The sequence below is a fragment of the Cebidichthys violaceus genome, unplaced genomic scaffold, assembly GCF_023349555.1.
Source record: "Cebidichthys violaceus isolate CVI_PGR_0920_01 unplaced genomic scaffold, fCebVio1.0.p SCAF_20, whole genome shotgun sequence".
NCBI classification, from domain to species: domain Eukaryota; kingdom Metazoa; phylum Chordata; class Actinopteri; order Perciformes; family Stichaeidae; genus Cebidichthys; species Cebidichthys violaceus.
This window is the reverse complement of record NW_027176373.1, coordinates 2,210,393-2,225,797: the sequence shown is the minus strand read 5'-3', so window position 1 is coordinate 2,225,797 and position 15,405 is coordinate 2,210,393. Positions and strand designations below refer to the sequence as shown.

General features: G+C 42.1%; 1 protein-coding gene across 1 annotated transcript in view; it reads right to left on the bottom strand.

The window, feature by feature from the left end:
- The window catches only part of zbtb16a (zinc finger and BTB domain containing 16a), a 142,873-nt gene that overhangs the window by 47,665 nt on the left and 79,803 nt on the right, over nt 1–15,405 (bottom strand). The window contains exon 4 of the mRNA XM_068716434.1: nt 3,014–3,100. Within this exon, the coding sequence (XP_068572535.1) occupies nt 3,014–3,100 (87 nt within the window). The remainder of the gene's footprint in view (nt 1–3,013; nt 3,101–15,405) is intronic.

The following is a 15,405-nucleotide window of genomic DNA, read 5'->3' as shown; positions in this document are numbered from 1 at the left end:
CCACATGGTACAAAAGTGTTGGGACTGAATGAACAACTGTAACAATTGAGCTATTCTGAGAGCTTAAAGGCTTCAACAAGCAAAGGATGCAAGGATATAAAAGGGACTAAATACAGGAAAGTCCAGTCAAAATGGTTCATCCTCATATGACCATGACATTTTTCTGAAAATGTCTTTGCAATGTGCCCATTAGATATACATTATCCTGTATGACTGTTGACATTTTAGCTTGATAGTGGTGCCAGAGGAATAGCATGTATGAAATTAAGGATTTCATCCTCTGGGGAGCATGAATGTGTTCTGTACGTTTTGACTGACACAAGATATTCAGAGTTCATGTGTCAGGGTAGGTCACCAAAATAATTAGAAATCAACCTTGGGGACCATGAAAGTCCATAGCAAATTTAATGGTAACTTATTTGGCCAGTGGTTGAGAAATGTTGTTCTGAACCAAAATGACTGAATTACTGAATTACTTGGGAGAAAGTAAATTGGTTAGGTCCAAAAAAACTCTTGCGATGCATGTCAAAATGGGGCAAAAAATATCTATGACCCACAGTTCCAATTTCCAAAATGTCATATTCAAAATAGATTTCCTAGCAAGCCATGGCTGGAGAGATTCACTGAATGGATACAAAATAGACTCTTACAGTAAAACAAGGAGGGCGCTTTAGATGTTACACGTTACACTTCATATTCTGATGACGTGCTGCATCGAAGCAGATCTGACAAATTCATATGAAGTCTCTGCAAAGTTAAGAGTGAGAGACACAGAAAGGGAGTTGTTTGTTTACCTTACTTTCAATCTCGTCTCATCAGTCACTCCCCTGCTGGAAAGAGACCAACCAGCTAAATGCGGTCAACCTTCAGCTCACTATTGATTTTGAGAGTCACTGTAGTGACAGCAATCAGTGAGTCCAATATTGGGGGATGTCATAATATAGGTGTACAGTAGCTTAAAGTGAACAGACACAGATGAACTGAAAATCATATGGTGCAGTGAAAGTGCCTTGTCATATTTCACCAAAGCCCATTTTTCAGACTCTGATCCCTCAGAGGGGCTCAACACATGGATGATTACTATACTATTACTGCTGCTGCTGCGCCAGTTGTCTGGCAGGAAGACACGTCTGGCTCTGGCTGCGTTCACTGCCCCCCACCCCCCACCCTTCGTTCCAGACTGGAATGCCTATATTTAGAGTGCTCCTTTCCGCTGTTATGGCTGTTGGATCATTAGCCTCATTTAACCCTTCTTTACCTCCATAGAGCTGATTGGCTGAGGGCATGCCCCTCAGGAGTAACCCCCATATCCTGACTACACAGCCCCACCTTTCCCTCTCAAATGTTGGGGAGGAGTGAGAGGGGGGGGGGCATGAGTGGATGCAAAGAAATAGTGGAGCCACGCAATGGGAGCTGCTACTGGGAGCCTAAGGGTCACGGCTTCAGATGAAGGACACTACACAAGATGATGATAATGATGATGTGTGGCTATTTTGGGGATCAGGTTCTGGCTTGAATGTGCCCTCTTTTCTCCCATCTCATTTTGTTTGACATGCTGGAGCTAGAGGATAACTGCGTGGATCGGTTAGTGGTTGCCCCCTATGACCTTTCCTCTGATGGGCTATAGTTAAAAAAAATAAAATAAATCTAAATCTGCTGGGCAATAGGGCCATGGGAGTGATCAAGCATGTGCATGCTCCCCAGAGGATGAACTGTTTCTATTTTGGACTCCCCATGGGCTATCCTCCAGTGTCCTAAACTCTTCATGAAAAATAAATGGCCTCACTACCATCAGATTTGCTGTGGACATGCATCGTAGCCAGAGGGTGAATCCTATTGAACTTGCAGATCCTGTGGCTTTTCTTATAGCACCACTCTATAGCAGAATTTACACTCTGCTCATAGTGCAGTAAAATGGAACAGGCTGACTACCAAAATGTTTTAACAACACTGCTTCAGCATTGCACAGTGTAATCACCACTGCACAATGCAATTGACTTTTACAGAGTATTCCAGATCCACAGTAACAATAGTCTACACTAGTATAGACTGCTGTTGTCGTTGATGCTGTAATCTGGTATTCAGTATATTGCAAACTAATACATTTCCGACATACAAACTACCTATATCTGTCGTGTGTTACATTATGGGACAGTATTATCCATCAACATCATATCAGCAGCAGTATGGGAGCATGTTTACGCAACTGAGAGGCACCTCTTGATGATCTTAATGTTGGCTGTAGAGTCAAAATCTGATCCACAGAGAAGGATAAATGCAACCAAAGGACTCACAAACACACAAACAGAATACTCCAACACAAACGCTCGCGCCAAGCACGCCATCTTGGTAACAAAGTGGTGGAAATCTGAGACAACCCTTTCCCCCAAATTAAAGAGTTCATCACCAGTAGTGAAACTGTTCTGGGCCATCACACATCTGCTGAAGGGAGATTTACTTCTTCCTATTTACATCTTGGCACCTAGATCGTCCTCATCTTCCCATCTTCATAGCTGAGCACTGATAAACAACATCGGCCTGCCAAGTTTTCCCGGTTTGTTGATTACTGTTGGGTCTGTCTTGATTTAGGGCGAGTGGGACTAATCCAAGATGATGTGATCTATCTATCTGTCAATCCATGGCTCCAGTTAGCCAGAGAGGGCTGAATGAGCCTCTACACACCACCGCAACACAACATGCATGCTGATTTGTGCAAATGTACAAACAAATTGGAAGCGTGAATGGGACCTGATGATTCAATGTGAATTACATTTTTCTCAAATTCTCTCTGAATTTTATCTACTTACAGTACTTAGTTACTTAGACATTTTCTGGCCCACCAAAACATGTGTTTTAATTGAAATAGGATATCTACAGCCTCTCAAACAAAGTGGAGCCTGTCTCTACAAATTCAACAAATGTAAACACGCAGATGTAGCAGAGGAGCTAATTTCTTGATGTTTATGTCTCTGGTTTCAAGATGATATGTCTGGCTGTGTGTGTGTGTTCATACCGGTGTGGATCTGCCGATGAGCCTCCAGGGATTCCTCCGTTTGGAACTGGGCACCACACTGGTCACAAACTATGGCCTTCTCACCAGCTGCACAAAAACAAGAAACAAGAGCGTGGAGGCTTATTACACATTCACAAACACGCAGCACATTTGGAAAAGCTGTATGAAATGGAGAAAATAGGGCATCTTAAAGTTGGAGATGAATTCATTTCATTAAAAAATGAACTTGAAACTATCTAGTTTAAGCTAAAGAATGCAACCATAACACACTCTGCAGGGTACCCATACTCCAATATGTCTTGTTTTGAACACAACTTCTAAGACATAAAGTGTATGTATGAATATGCAAATAGTGGCAGGAGGTGTCATCTCCAGTAATAGAAATAATCAGATATTTTATTTTGACAGGTCATGCGACACACAGAGCAAGAATGCACATTATTCTCTAGCTCTACTCTTTTGCAAGTTTAACCTCCAAATCTATGGATATTTAAAACAAACACTCTTCATGCCAATATATACTTCAGACCCAAATGAACATGATTAGTGTGTGCACACATTGTGTCGGCTTAATATGCAAGGATGATATGTTCCTGCTCTTAATTCAATGCCATAAAGTTATTGTTTAGTACTCTCCCACTTTTGTTTGCACCACACTTTGTGTGTAGCCCTTGTACTACTGTATGATCTGGTTTGTCATGTTCACCTTTATGAATGTGTACAACCTTGTACAACAACAAAAGGAGAGACAGGAGCCTGGCATGCACAAATACAGTACAGGGTTCTGCTGAAGGACACATCAGATCAGGCCCAGGCAAACGACTTTTTATGGCTTGGCAACAAGCACTGTACATGCCATACACATCACACATCAAATAGACACGTGCGCACACACACACACACACACACAAACACATTTAACATCTGGATATTGTGTGTGTTCAAAACATGGGTGGATGTGTGCGGGTGTGCGCGTCTGTTTCCAGTGCAAGCACAGAGCGATCTCTCCCGACCAGACCTTGATTTGTTCTTGGCACGTCCTCCTGGGTTACGACACCTCCAGAGAGAGAACGAGAACACAATGAAAACAGGAAGCCAATTCTTAGATGACAGAAAAAAAAAAGTCAAGGAGAGATGACTTGTGTGGTTTTGCAACCGCAGTGACATTAGGGAACGGCCTGTACTGTAATAAGCCCTACCAAAAGGAGAAATGACCCAGACCGTACATGACAGAGTGTGCCTGCCAGTACAGCTCTTATGCAACAAGTTATGCAAAAGACGGTAGGCTGCACAAGTGAGCGTGACTAGATCATAAGTCACTGCAATGCAACCTTTAAAACCAGCACACCTTAGATTCGTCTGTGATATCGCAAGATTTATTTCCATTTAACAGCTTTAGACTGAGCTGGTGAGCAATGTCCTTTTTAATTGGCTGCATATTCAAGAGGCATAATTTGTAGTGTGAGCGTATGGCGTGCCAGTGTCAAATGCACAGATGAGCATATGGCGGAATTAGCTGGCAAAAGCAGCCACTTAACCTTTGGAGAACAAGACATGTAGTGGAGATGTAGACAGAATCCCCCAACACACCCACTGATGTCCCTAATTTGCATTAATCACATAGCCCCTCTGTTGCTTCTTTAACTCCCTGATTCATCATTGTTGAATAAACTGTAATTATAATTTTTTTTTTTTGCATGCTGCTGTTACTCTGCTAAACTGCATGGGGATCCTTCCATCATATTGATTTGAGCTCATTGATTGCCCTTGCAGTGGCAATTTTAGGACTATTCAAGTGCAATCCACTCCATCATGTGCTACTCAGACTAATATCAGTGCTCAATACACATTTATGTGTAGATATACTTTCTTTTTTTTCTTTTTTTTTTTTTAAAGCCCATATTGGGTTTTTAGCCCATTAATACTGTCATCTATGAAAATGAATCTGCAATTACTTGAAACTTGAAAATAAGCAGTCAGAAGTAAGTTTCATGTGAAGCAAGTTTCAAATTACTATTTCCCTTCCTTTATTGCCACCACTGAGGTGCCCCTGAGCAAGGTACTTAACCCAGCTGCCCCAGGTGGGCTCCTCAGTGGCCAACAGATCACAAACTGTGATTGTACTGGGCTGCTTCCAGGTGTGAATGTGTATAACTGTGTGAGTGTGTCACTAAGTGTTCCTGGAAAAGCGCATTTATGCTCAGAAGATCTACTCTGGTTAAAACAGCAGCAAAAAAATGGACACCAATGGCTGCCTGCAAGGTAAGGGAAAAACACATTCACAACTATGGTTTGCAGTATTGTAAAATATATGTGATTTGTAATAAAGTAGCTTAACACTAGCATGGCTACTGCAAGTGATGCCTCACAGACAGCGGTGCAACACTATAACCAGTCTTCTGGGGGGCCAAGGCGCGTGTGCTATAAGGGCCAGGGCTAGGATTTTAGTGCAGGGCATGCCCCTGCTTGTGGCACAAGGACATAAATTGTCAGGAAATGCCTGCATGGTGCCTTGCTTCAAGGAGAATGGAGTTGTGTGGGGTCACCGTGGGGCAAATGGGGGAGGAACCCAGGGTACACACAGCCAGGCAGCCACCCAGCCAGATGCCCGTCACTCTAGTTAGCCAACTAAGTGCTAACAGGGGGCCCTCTGCTTGGTTACAGCCGCCATCAGCCATTTTCACTGCCAAATTAAAGTGATAAATCTTGAGGCCCCTTTGATCGCAGGAGGGTGAACTTGTTAGTTAGGAGACACGGGGTAACCGGGACAGGGGACACACACACCAGACATCAGCTGTAACTCTTATCTTACGTGTGTTTTAATAATCCCTGGACATTTAAACTGCAGTCTACTCAGGGGCCCACACAGAAGTACACTCTAAAGGCACTTTATTTCAAAATTGAAATAAACCTGATCTTTAAATTTGATTTAGTGAGATTTTCCTTTGCACAAAACAAATATTAAATATCGGCACATCCCTCCCGTTCATCAGGAACCACAGGTATGAATGAAGGCTCAAAAGATAATGTGAAGTAAAAAAAACAACAACTGAACAATCACAAAAAAAAAAGACCAAATAGAAACAACAAGGAATCTCCAAATGGTAGTCGACTCTGTTAGTGGGCAGTCTTGTGTCACATTGCCACAGATTGAGCCCTAAGCTGACATAATAAAAGTTGCACAACCCATGCTGAGTTAGTGTGTGTGTGTGTGTGTGTGTGTGTGTGTGTGTGTGTGTGTGTGTGTGTGTGTGTGTGTGTGTGTGTGTGTGTGTGTGTGTGTGTGCATGTTGGGAGGTGGGGATGGGGTGGTGATCAGGTGCCACATGCCACTGAAGCCGCTTCCCTTTTCGCTTCCCTCTCTGAAATATTGCACAACTGTTGTTGCAGCGCAGTGTGGCTCAGTTATTTCATAAAGGGCTGTAAACGAGAACAAGGCTCCCTGCCAATCAAGTAAACTTCCTGCAAAGCCTTGCAGCAAAGAGCAATATAACCGCCCCGCGAAGATACTGTAAACTTGATCTGTCTTTTCAGGCCCTGCGTCCCCTGAAAAAGAAACCTTTCATTCATATGGCACCACATTGTTAACTTTTCAAAAGCACTAACCCCTCAGTTTGTTGTGCTGATTTTTAAAGTTGGATTAGCTAGTGCTGCTGTTGATGCCAGATTTGACTGTAGCTGTAAGTGTATGCCAAGAAGTGAAAAGTTCACATCCGGTGGCTTTGCTTCCTGAAAGGACAACTTGTGCAATTTTACATCAACTTGGTTTTTCAAATGTTTACATTAGTGTTGTTCTTCTTTTAAGAGTGCTTAGTTCTTTGCAGAAGTAAACATAGCAAGCAGGCCCTGCTAAGTATATGGAAATGAGCTTTTCAAGTTATCAAAGTCTAAAATCACAAGTAACGCAGCCAAGAGAAGAACGGCTTGAGTCAGCCTGTTGCAATCATGGGACACGTGTCCCCATCTCACGCTAAAACAATGTCACAATGCTATCATTAACCTTTTTTTGTTCGACTTGTAAATCTCTTTGTTACTCTGTGCTCTATAAATAAAACCGGTGACTACTGTTGGGTCTAGTTGACTCTAGGTACTCGCACCACTTCCTTGGCATTAAGCAAGAGTGTTTCACTTAAAGTTAGCTTCCCTTAACACAGGCAACATTTCACCACGTAGACGTGATGAGGTTTGTGGATTAGCCCACTGAGCGGGCCTCACGGGAAAGTGATGGTGCATTCCCTGGCCTGTAATTTCCCCTGACATACTAAGTGCTCGTTCTCCCATTTCCCTAAATAATGTGGTGTGCAATGGTGCATTGTCCTATTTGCTGTTACACTCATTGCATGTGTGCATGGAATCTGAATGTGAAAATGCAAACCATCGTCAGCGTTGTGACGCAGAGAGACGGGGACAAGGGGTGAAAAGTAACCTCAGTGCCCATTTGGGGGTTTGTGGGTGTGATAAGTGCGTTTGGGTGCAACAACACCCACAGTATCAGCACTCACATCACCCAGCTCGGCTATGTGATCTCATAATGCCGCCATTCAGAAGCTCTCCTCATTCAAAAGAACATGTCAGACACAGAGAAAGGCCCTGTTTGTTTGGGGTGATAGTCCTGCTTTTCTGTGCCTCCTGCGGAAGACTAAATATTTTTTCGTGCGACAGTGTTCCCACACTCACAGACGTGACACTTGTTGTTCCAACCTACTTTCTTTCTCAGGTAGAGCATATATGCTAAGTTCGCAACAGATGTCCCCCCGTGGGGATTGCAGTCTAAACAGAATCTTTTATCAAAGACAATCGCAGAATTAAACATAAGAGTTAGAGAGCCCGTCTTTGCTCAAAGCGACACACAGAAAGTAGGCCACCGTGTTGATAGGAGGCATTTCAAACATTTCATCCTGCACAGGAGATAAAGAAAAAACTTCTCTTTCCTCTTTAACCACTGCTGGCCATTTTATAGTCTGATGATGCTGTCAATCTTCTCATTAAATTATCTCGTTTCTCCAGCTAAACACGCATTATCAGCAAAGTCATGCAAATACCTTCTGTTTACTGCAAAATAGTCATCACATGCCCACTTGCATGAGATGGCATGACACTATTTAGCATCCATTACACACTAAAAACAAAACCCTGTCTAAGAGCTTCCACATTGAGTAAAGGTTCAACAACAGCTCTCCACTGTTCCTAGAAAATAAGCCTGCTGTAATACATAAAATGCTGAATTCAACATGGTCATGACCTCTGGTGCGTACGGGATAAAATGCTAACTGTCTTTATTTCTATACTGTAGGCAACCTAGGGAATTTAGCTTTTCTTTCTTATAATAAAATGCATCAGCACCATTTGGTGACAATCAGCTGATCTGGTCAGAATGTTGAGGATCAACCAAGATAGCCACATGCTAAGTTTACTCTCTTGTGGACTGAAGCTTGATCATAAACTGTCACAGCGCACGTTTCTGGCTGCAACAGGCTGACAAGAAAATAAGTTTCCTTGAGATCATTTAGATATTTTTAATGAGTTTTGTATTTTGCATAAAAAGGCTTGAAATGTATCGAGCTTAACTTTCCTGAGGAGCTGTGATGGGAATTTAACGGTGCACATTTTAAATTGAAGCAAGGTTAAATCGGAGATTATATTCTCCTATGGTCTGTTAGAATGAAGTAGGAAAAACTGTCCCATGTCAGATTTCCACCGCCACACATGTCCTGGAAAATACACAGACCTGAAAAAAAAGTTACTTCATTTTACAACAACATGCAAGAGTTAAGTCTAACATTAAAAAACAAGTCGTGGATGAGTGAAATTGTGATTGCATGGGCGGATGGAAAGGTTAACTTGACGTGAGAAAGCTTCAGTTCAGTTTGTTTTCCACTCCAATTCCTGTGCAGCCTCGGTTCTAGCAGGGCAGGACACAGTTTACTGTATTGCCAGATATTTCTGGAGGAAGTGGCTGAACGATCTGTTCTCAGGAGTCAGGGAGGCTAAATGGGAAATTAAATTACAGTGTATCTGTCGATGGCCGACCAATATCACACTCAGTGGTTTTTAAGAGTGTAAACAGGGCAGGAGAGAGAGAGGCAGACAGACAGATTAGGGAGAGAGAACGTGTGCATGTGTGTGTGTGTGTGTGTGTGTGTGTGTGTGTGTGTGTGTGTGTGCGTGCATGTGTATGTGTGACGGAGGGAGGGAGGCAGACAAGCGCAGTCACCAACAAAAACATAGCCTGGCTGTTCACTGAGCCTACATAAATGGCTTACGTAAGACAGTACTCTCAGTACCAAAAAACTGCAAAAAAATCCATAAACACACACAGACACGCATCCCCCCCCCCCCCCCCGAGCACATTCACACACGTCGGTTTCACTACATCTACGAGGACTTCTATTCATTCTCATAACCATGAAAAATAACTTCCACTGTTACCGCCACACTCATGTAAAGATTGAGCTTTACCCTAAAAAGTTAAGCAATGGGCAAAACGACATTTAAAAGGCATCAAAAAGATGTTTATTCCCATCTGAAACTCAATCTGGTTCATATACAAATAGCAAAACAAGTACACACACATTCGCAGGAACACACACAGACGCAGTATGCTGTCAGAACAATGAGTACAGACACCATGCGCTCTCTCTCTCTCTCTCTCTCTCTCTCTCTCTCTCTCTCTCTCTCTCTCTCTCTCATTCCCCTCTCCTTCCCTCTCTCTCTCTCTCTCTACCTTCAGGGTTATAACGAGTCGTGCTGTACAGTTTTATTTACACCAGCCCCTTATCAGTGGTACAGCAGCACAGAGACTGCCAGTTGGAGAGGACAGGCCACGGTACTGCCTGTACCCTGTAGTGGAGTAGGTGTGTACCGCCATGCTCCCAGCACGTTTTTATCAAGGCTCAGAGAAGACTGGGCCCGCGCCAGGCTGCCTCTCAGAATAATAAAACACACACACACACACACACACACACACACACACACACACACACACACACACACACACACACACACACACACACACACACACACACACACACACACACACACACACACACACACACACACAGGATGAGTTTGCAATAAGTCACCGCAACTACAGGCACATTATTACACAAGTCTTGCAGCACAATCAAGAGGGTTTCCATTTAGGGATGTAATGGGGTAAATCCACCTTCAGTCATTTAATCACCTTTTTATATACAGGAATCGAGTTTTTAGCAAATGCATTTTTAGCTGACATAAATCTTAATGTGTACCAGGAAGCATGTGACAGATGGCAACATGCAGGAGGTGGCTTAGATCAACATCTGACGCGATCACGACAGCATTCTCATAATATATCTTGGAAGAATATAGATTTCATAATATAACACAGGGCAAGTTAGCTATCTAAAGAAAGTGTCTCAGAATTTTTAAATGTTGCCGCAGCAAGACAATTTACACAATGTTTAAATATCTGTTGATATATATGAAAATAAAGCGACAAAGAATAATTCATCTGAAAAGTTTACCATACAACTGCTTTTTGGTCGTCTGTTTGTAGCCAATGCAACGTAATTATCCGACTTTTATTGGGTAAATATCAAATGTATGTAATTAAAATATATCAGATTTGATAATTTGCTACAAAACTGAAGTGACATTAAACTGGTCGTCATCCTGACAGCAATAGGTCCACCAGGAATGTTAACATCTCGGCGTCTAGAGGTTTAGGCTATTGCTACAAGCAATACCCCTAACCTACCACTATAACGCAACAGATACGCCCTCATTTGAATCTATGCAGTTCACTGTGTAGCGCTTCATATTGACCGGATAACCCCAATATATGTGCTGAAGTAATTATCCCCATCCTGATGAAAATACCTTTGTATACCTATGTGCGTGTATAAGCGGATACACCTGTGTGTGCGGTGCACTTGAGTGTCTCTGTTTAAGGGATTCAAAATATAATTTTATATATATATATATATATATATATATATGTATACATATGTATATAAAAAAAAAAAAGAAAGAAAGAAAAAAAAAAAGCGCATTTCCCAAAACATATATATATATATATATATATATATATATATATATATATATATAATATATATATATATATATATATATATATATAATATAGCTCTCTTTTACCAACATAAGAACACACGCTTGGTTCAGTTTGTCATACACTAAGCGATAGTTTACACACACACACACACACACACACACACACACACACACACACACACACACACACACACACACTTACATGCAGTTGTCCTACTTAGGAGTGTAAATCAAGAGAGAAGCAATTTGTAATCGGTATCAGAAACAAGAGACTGAAGCTGTTGTTGATCACTTGAGGCTCCTACTGACCTGTTAAGAGTAGCGAGGAGTCTGCAGTCAATGATAAAAAGTTAACAAAACATGTTGTCGATGTTTTCAAAAAATGGGAAGTCATAAATGAGCGCAATAAATACAAGGCTGATGCATCCAGTTGTACAGTTGTGGTTAAAAGTTTACATACACTTGTAAAGAACATAATGTCATGGCTCTCTTGAGTTTCCCCGTTATTTCTACAACTCTGATTTTTCTCTGATAGAGTGATTGGAACAGATACTTCTTTGTCACAAAAAACGTTCATGAAGTTTGGTTCTTTCATGACTTTATTATGGGTTAACAGAAAAAGTGATCAAATCTGCTGGGTCAAAAATATACATACAGCAGTGCTAATATTTGGTTACATGTCCCTTGGCCATTTTCACTTCAATTAGGCGCTTTTGGTAGCCATCCACAAGCTTCTGGCAAGCTTCTCGTTGAATCTTTGACCACTCCTCTTGACAGAATTGGTGCAGTTCAGTTAAATTTGATAGCTTTCTGACATGGACTTGTTTCTTCAGCATTGTCCACATGTTCTCAATGGGATTTTAAGTCAGGACTTTGGGAAGGCCATTCTAAAACCCTAATTCTAGCCTGATTTAGCCATTCCATTACCACTTTTGATGTGCGTTTGGGGTCATTGTCCTGTTGGAACACCCAACTGCGCCCAAGACCCAACCTTCGGGCTGATGATTTTAGGTTATCTTGAAGAATTTGAAGGTAATCCTCCTCCTTCATTATCCCATTTACTCTCTGTAAAGCACCAGTTCCATTGGCAGCAAAACAGCCCCACAGCATAATACTACCACCACCGTGCTTGACGGTAGGCATGGTGTTCTTGGGGTTAAAGGCCTCACCTTTTCTCCTCCAAACATATTGCTGGGCATTGTGGCCAAACAGCTTGATTTTTGTTTCGTCTGACCACAGAACTTTCCTCCAGAAGGTCTTATCTTTGTCCATGTGATCAGCAGCAAACTTCAGTCGAGCCTTAAGGTGCCGCTTTTGGAGCAAGGGCTTCCTTCTTGCACGGCAGACTCTCAGTCCATGGAGATGCAAAACACGCTTGACTGTGGACACTGACACCTGTGTTCCAGCAGCTTCTAATTCTTGGCAGATCTGCTTTTTGGTGGTTCTCGGTTGACTCTTCACCCTCCTGACCAATTTTCTCTCAGCAGCAGGTGATAGCTTGCGTTTTCTTCCTGATCGTGGCAGTGACAAAACAGTGCCATGCACTTTATACTTACAAACAATTGTTTGCACTGTTGCTCTTGGGACCTGCAGCTGCTTTGAAATGGCTCCAAGTGACTTTCCTGACTTGTTCAAGTCAATGATTCGCTTTTTCAGATCCATGCTGAGCTCCTTTGACTTTCCCATTGTAGCGTTTGTGGGTGTTTGTATCCAATGAGCCCTATTTAAATGGCCTTAGAGAAGTCACCAGCTGTAGTCACTCATAATCACTCACAAGAAGTTAAGAGGCCATGCTATGAAGCTCATTTCATTGACACAACTTTCTAAGTCACCAAAATTGCTAATTCATGTTGCTGTATGTATATTTTTGACCCAGCAGATTTTGTCACTTTTTCTGTTAACCCATAATAAAGTCATGAAAGAACCAAACTTCATGAATGTTTTTTGTGACAAAGAAGTATCTGTTCCAATCACTCTATCAGAGAAAAATCAGAGTTGTAGAAATAACTGGAAACTCAAGAGAGCCATGACATTATGTTCTTTACAAGTGTATGTAAACTTTTGACCACAACTGTATGTGAGATGTCGTGGACAGGCAAGCGGATGCACATGTGCACAAACACACACAACTGAATACATGATCTCCTGGCGGAGATAACAAAGTAGCTGAATTGGATTTGTTAAACGGTTTCCCTTTTGTTTTTAAAGATGGCCACCATGTGAGTAACATAACTGATTTAGCCTTGGTTGATCTAAGCTCTACAGATGTTAATAGAAATGGATGAGAACGGAGGAGGCAGCAGCATTTTAGTAGAACCTCACAGGACAATTACAACCAAAGTGTACGAGGCAGACAAAAAGTAGCTGCACATGAAACACAGATAATGTATTATGTAGATGATATTGCAGTAACTATAAAACACGCGCTAGATCTAACAAATGTCGGTCAGACACAGACTCACACGAGCAGAAATTACTTTATGGTGTGAGCAAACACAGCGGCGTAGATAAGAGGACATAATCTTGCCGTTCTGTGAGGGGGTGGGTGGGGGGGTGGTAGACGAGCCATCAAAAGCACAGGAACACGTTTGCTCCCGATGATATTGTTATCGACGGAGAGGAAAAAGAAATCAAAGGGAAGTGAGAGAGCACGCGGAAGAGGGAGGGAGAGAAAAAGGAGGAAACAGATGAAGACAGAGAATATTCAGGTCGCATTTGACAGCTTTACGGTCTGTTGCGCCGAATGGGATGTCTAGGGACGTGGCAAAGCAGACAAATATTGACTTGCAGAGCATTCGCACACACACACACACACACACACACACACACACACACACACACACACACACACACACACACACACACACACACACACACACACACACACACACACACACACACACAGAGAGGGAAAACACACAATACACTTCCACATGAAGCCTCTAAATTTAGCCCCCCCACTTCAAAATGGATGAGCTCACATTGCAACATCAGTCACTCTTGTTTTTTTGCCCAGCTCAACCTCTTAATCCTTTTTGCCTGCAAACCAATTTGTTTGTCCAGTAGGTCACGGACAGTTTCCTGACCTGACTGTTCCCTGTTCTTTTGTACTGTTTATTTCTCCCTCTCCTTTGCCTTACTTTCTCTGAACGACAAAGCCATTTCCAGAGCTTTTGCCCCCTGGGAGATCGAGGGCATCTTAGTCCACACATCCACCCCTACTCCTCCTCCTCCTCCTCCTCCTCCTCCCTCCTTTCCTGCACTCCCTTCCTCTCGTCTACCTCTCTCTCTCCTGTCCTCCTTACTTTATAACTGTCTTGACGTCAGAGAAAGCTGGTTTTAAGTGTACACTGAACACAAACACACATGCATCATTTAAAACCATTTCGTTAGCTTCCTAAACCGCCATAACTTCTTGTTTTTTTTAGATATGTACAATCAGATTACTGTCAATGGGACATTGGGTAGCATGAGACTTTGGAGACAACTGGTGAAATAAAGATAACAGTGTCTTATCATCTCTCAAAACAAATGTTTATCAGAGACCTTATCGTGATGTGACTTTAAAAAAAAAAAAAAAAAGGTCCAGGTTAATGTCTGCTGGAGTAGAGGATGGATCGCCATGACAGTGTTTGAAGTTAATCATCATCCCCAGAGGATGAATACTAATACATTTGGTCCCTTTACTTTCCCTCTAGGGACTCCATAAAGGTTGACATTTTTGGTTTTGAGGGAAATGTCTTGAATCTTTTGGATCGATTGTCAAGTTTTACAGGAGGATAAATTGTAATAACTCTGATGATTCAATGACTTTCATTTAGTACCATCATCAGGTCATTATAAGTTTAATTTGGCCATATTTTCAACCAAAACCATTGGACTCACTGCAGAGAAACCAGGTCATGGGGACATAGCTAGATTATTATTATTTTTTTTAAATAGTACAAAAGATCTAACATGAGCCAGTTTTAAAGGAAAAGTGTATTGTTGTCCGATGGCTTTTGTTTGAGATTCTCCATGGCCAGCGACACTAAACCATCAAGCAGTCGGCTCCCTTTGTCTGTAAAATGAAAATGAAAATATAATGCTATCATAACTACTAGGTATGATGGCGATATAAAGAAAATGAGGTTGTAAAACACAACCATATATGCCCTGCCTAGCTGTCCAGTAACAGCAATTACCCTGCCATTGCCAGACGCACACCAAGTGTTTCAGAACTCCCCCACCCTGTCCAAACCCTGGCCTCCCCTCCTCCCTGGTTGTCCCTAGAGGTGAAAGGTGCCATGTGTTTTCAGCTTTGCCTTCAAACTCCCCCCCCCCCCGTTTTCCAAAAGAGA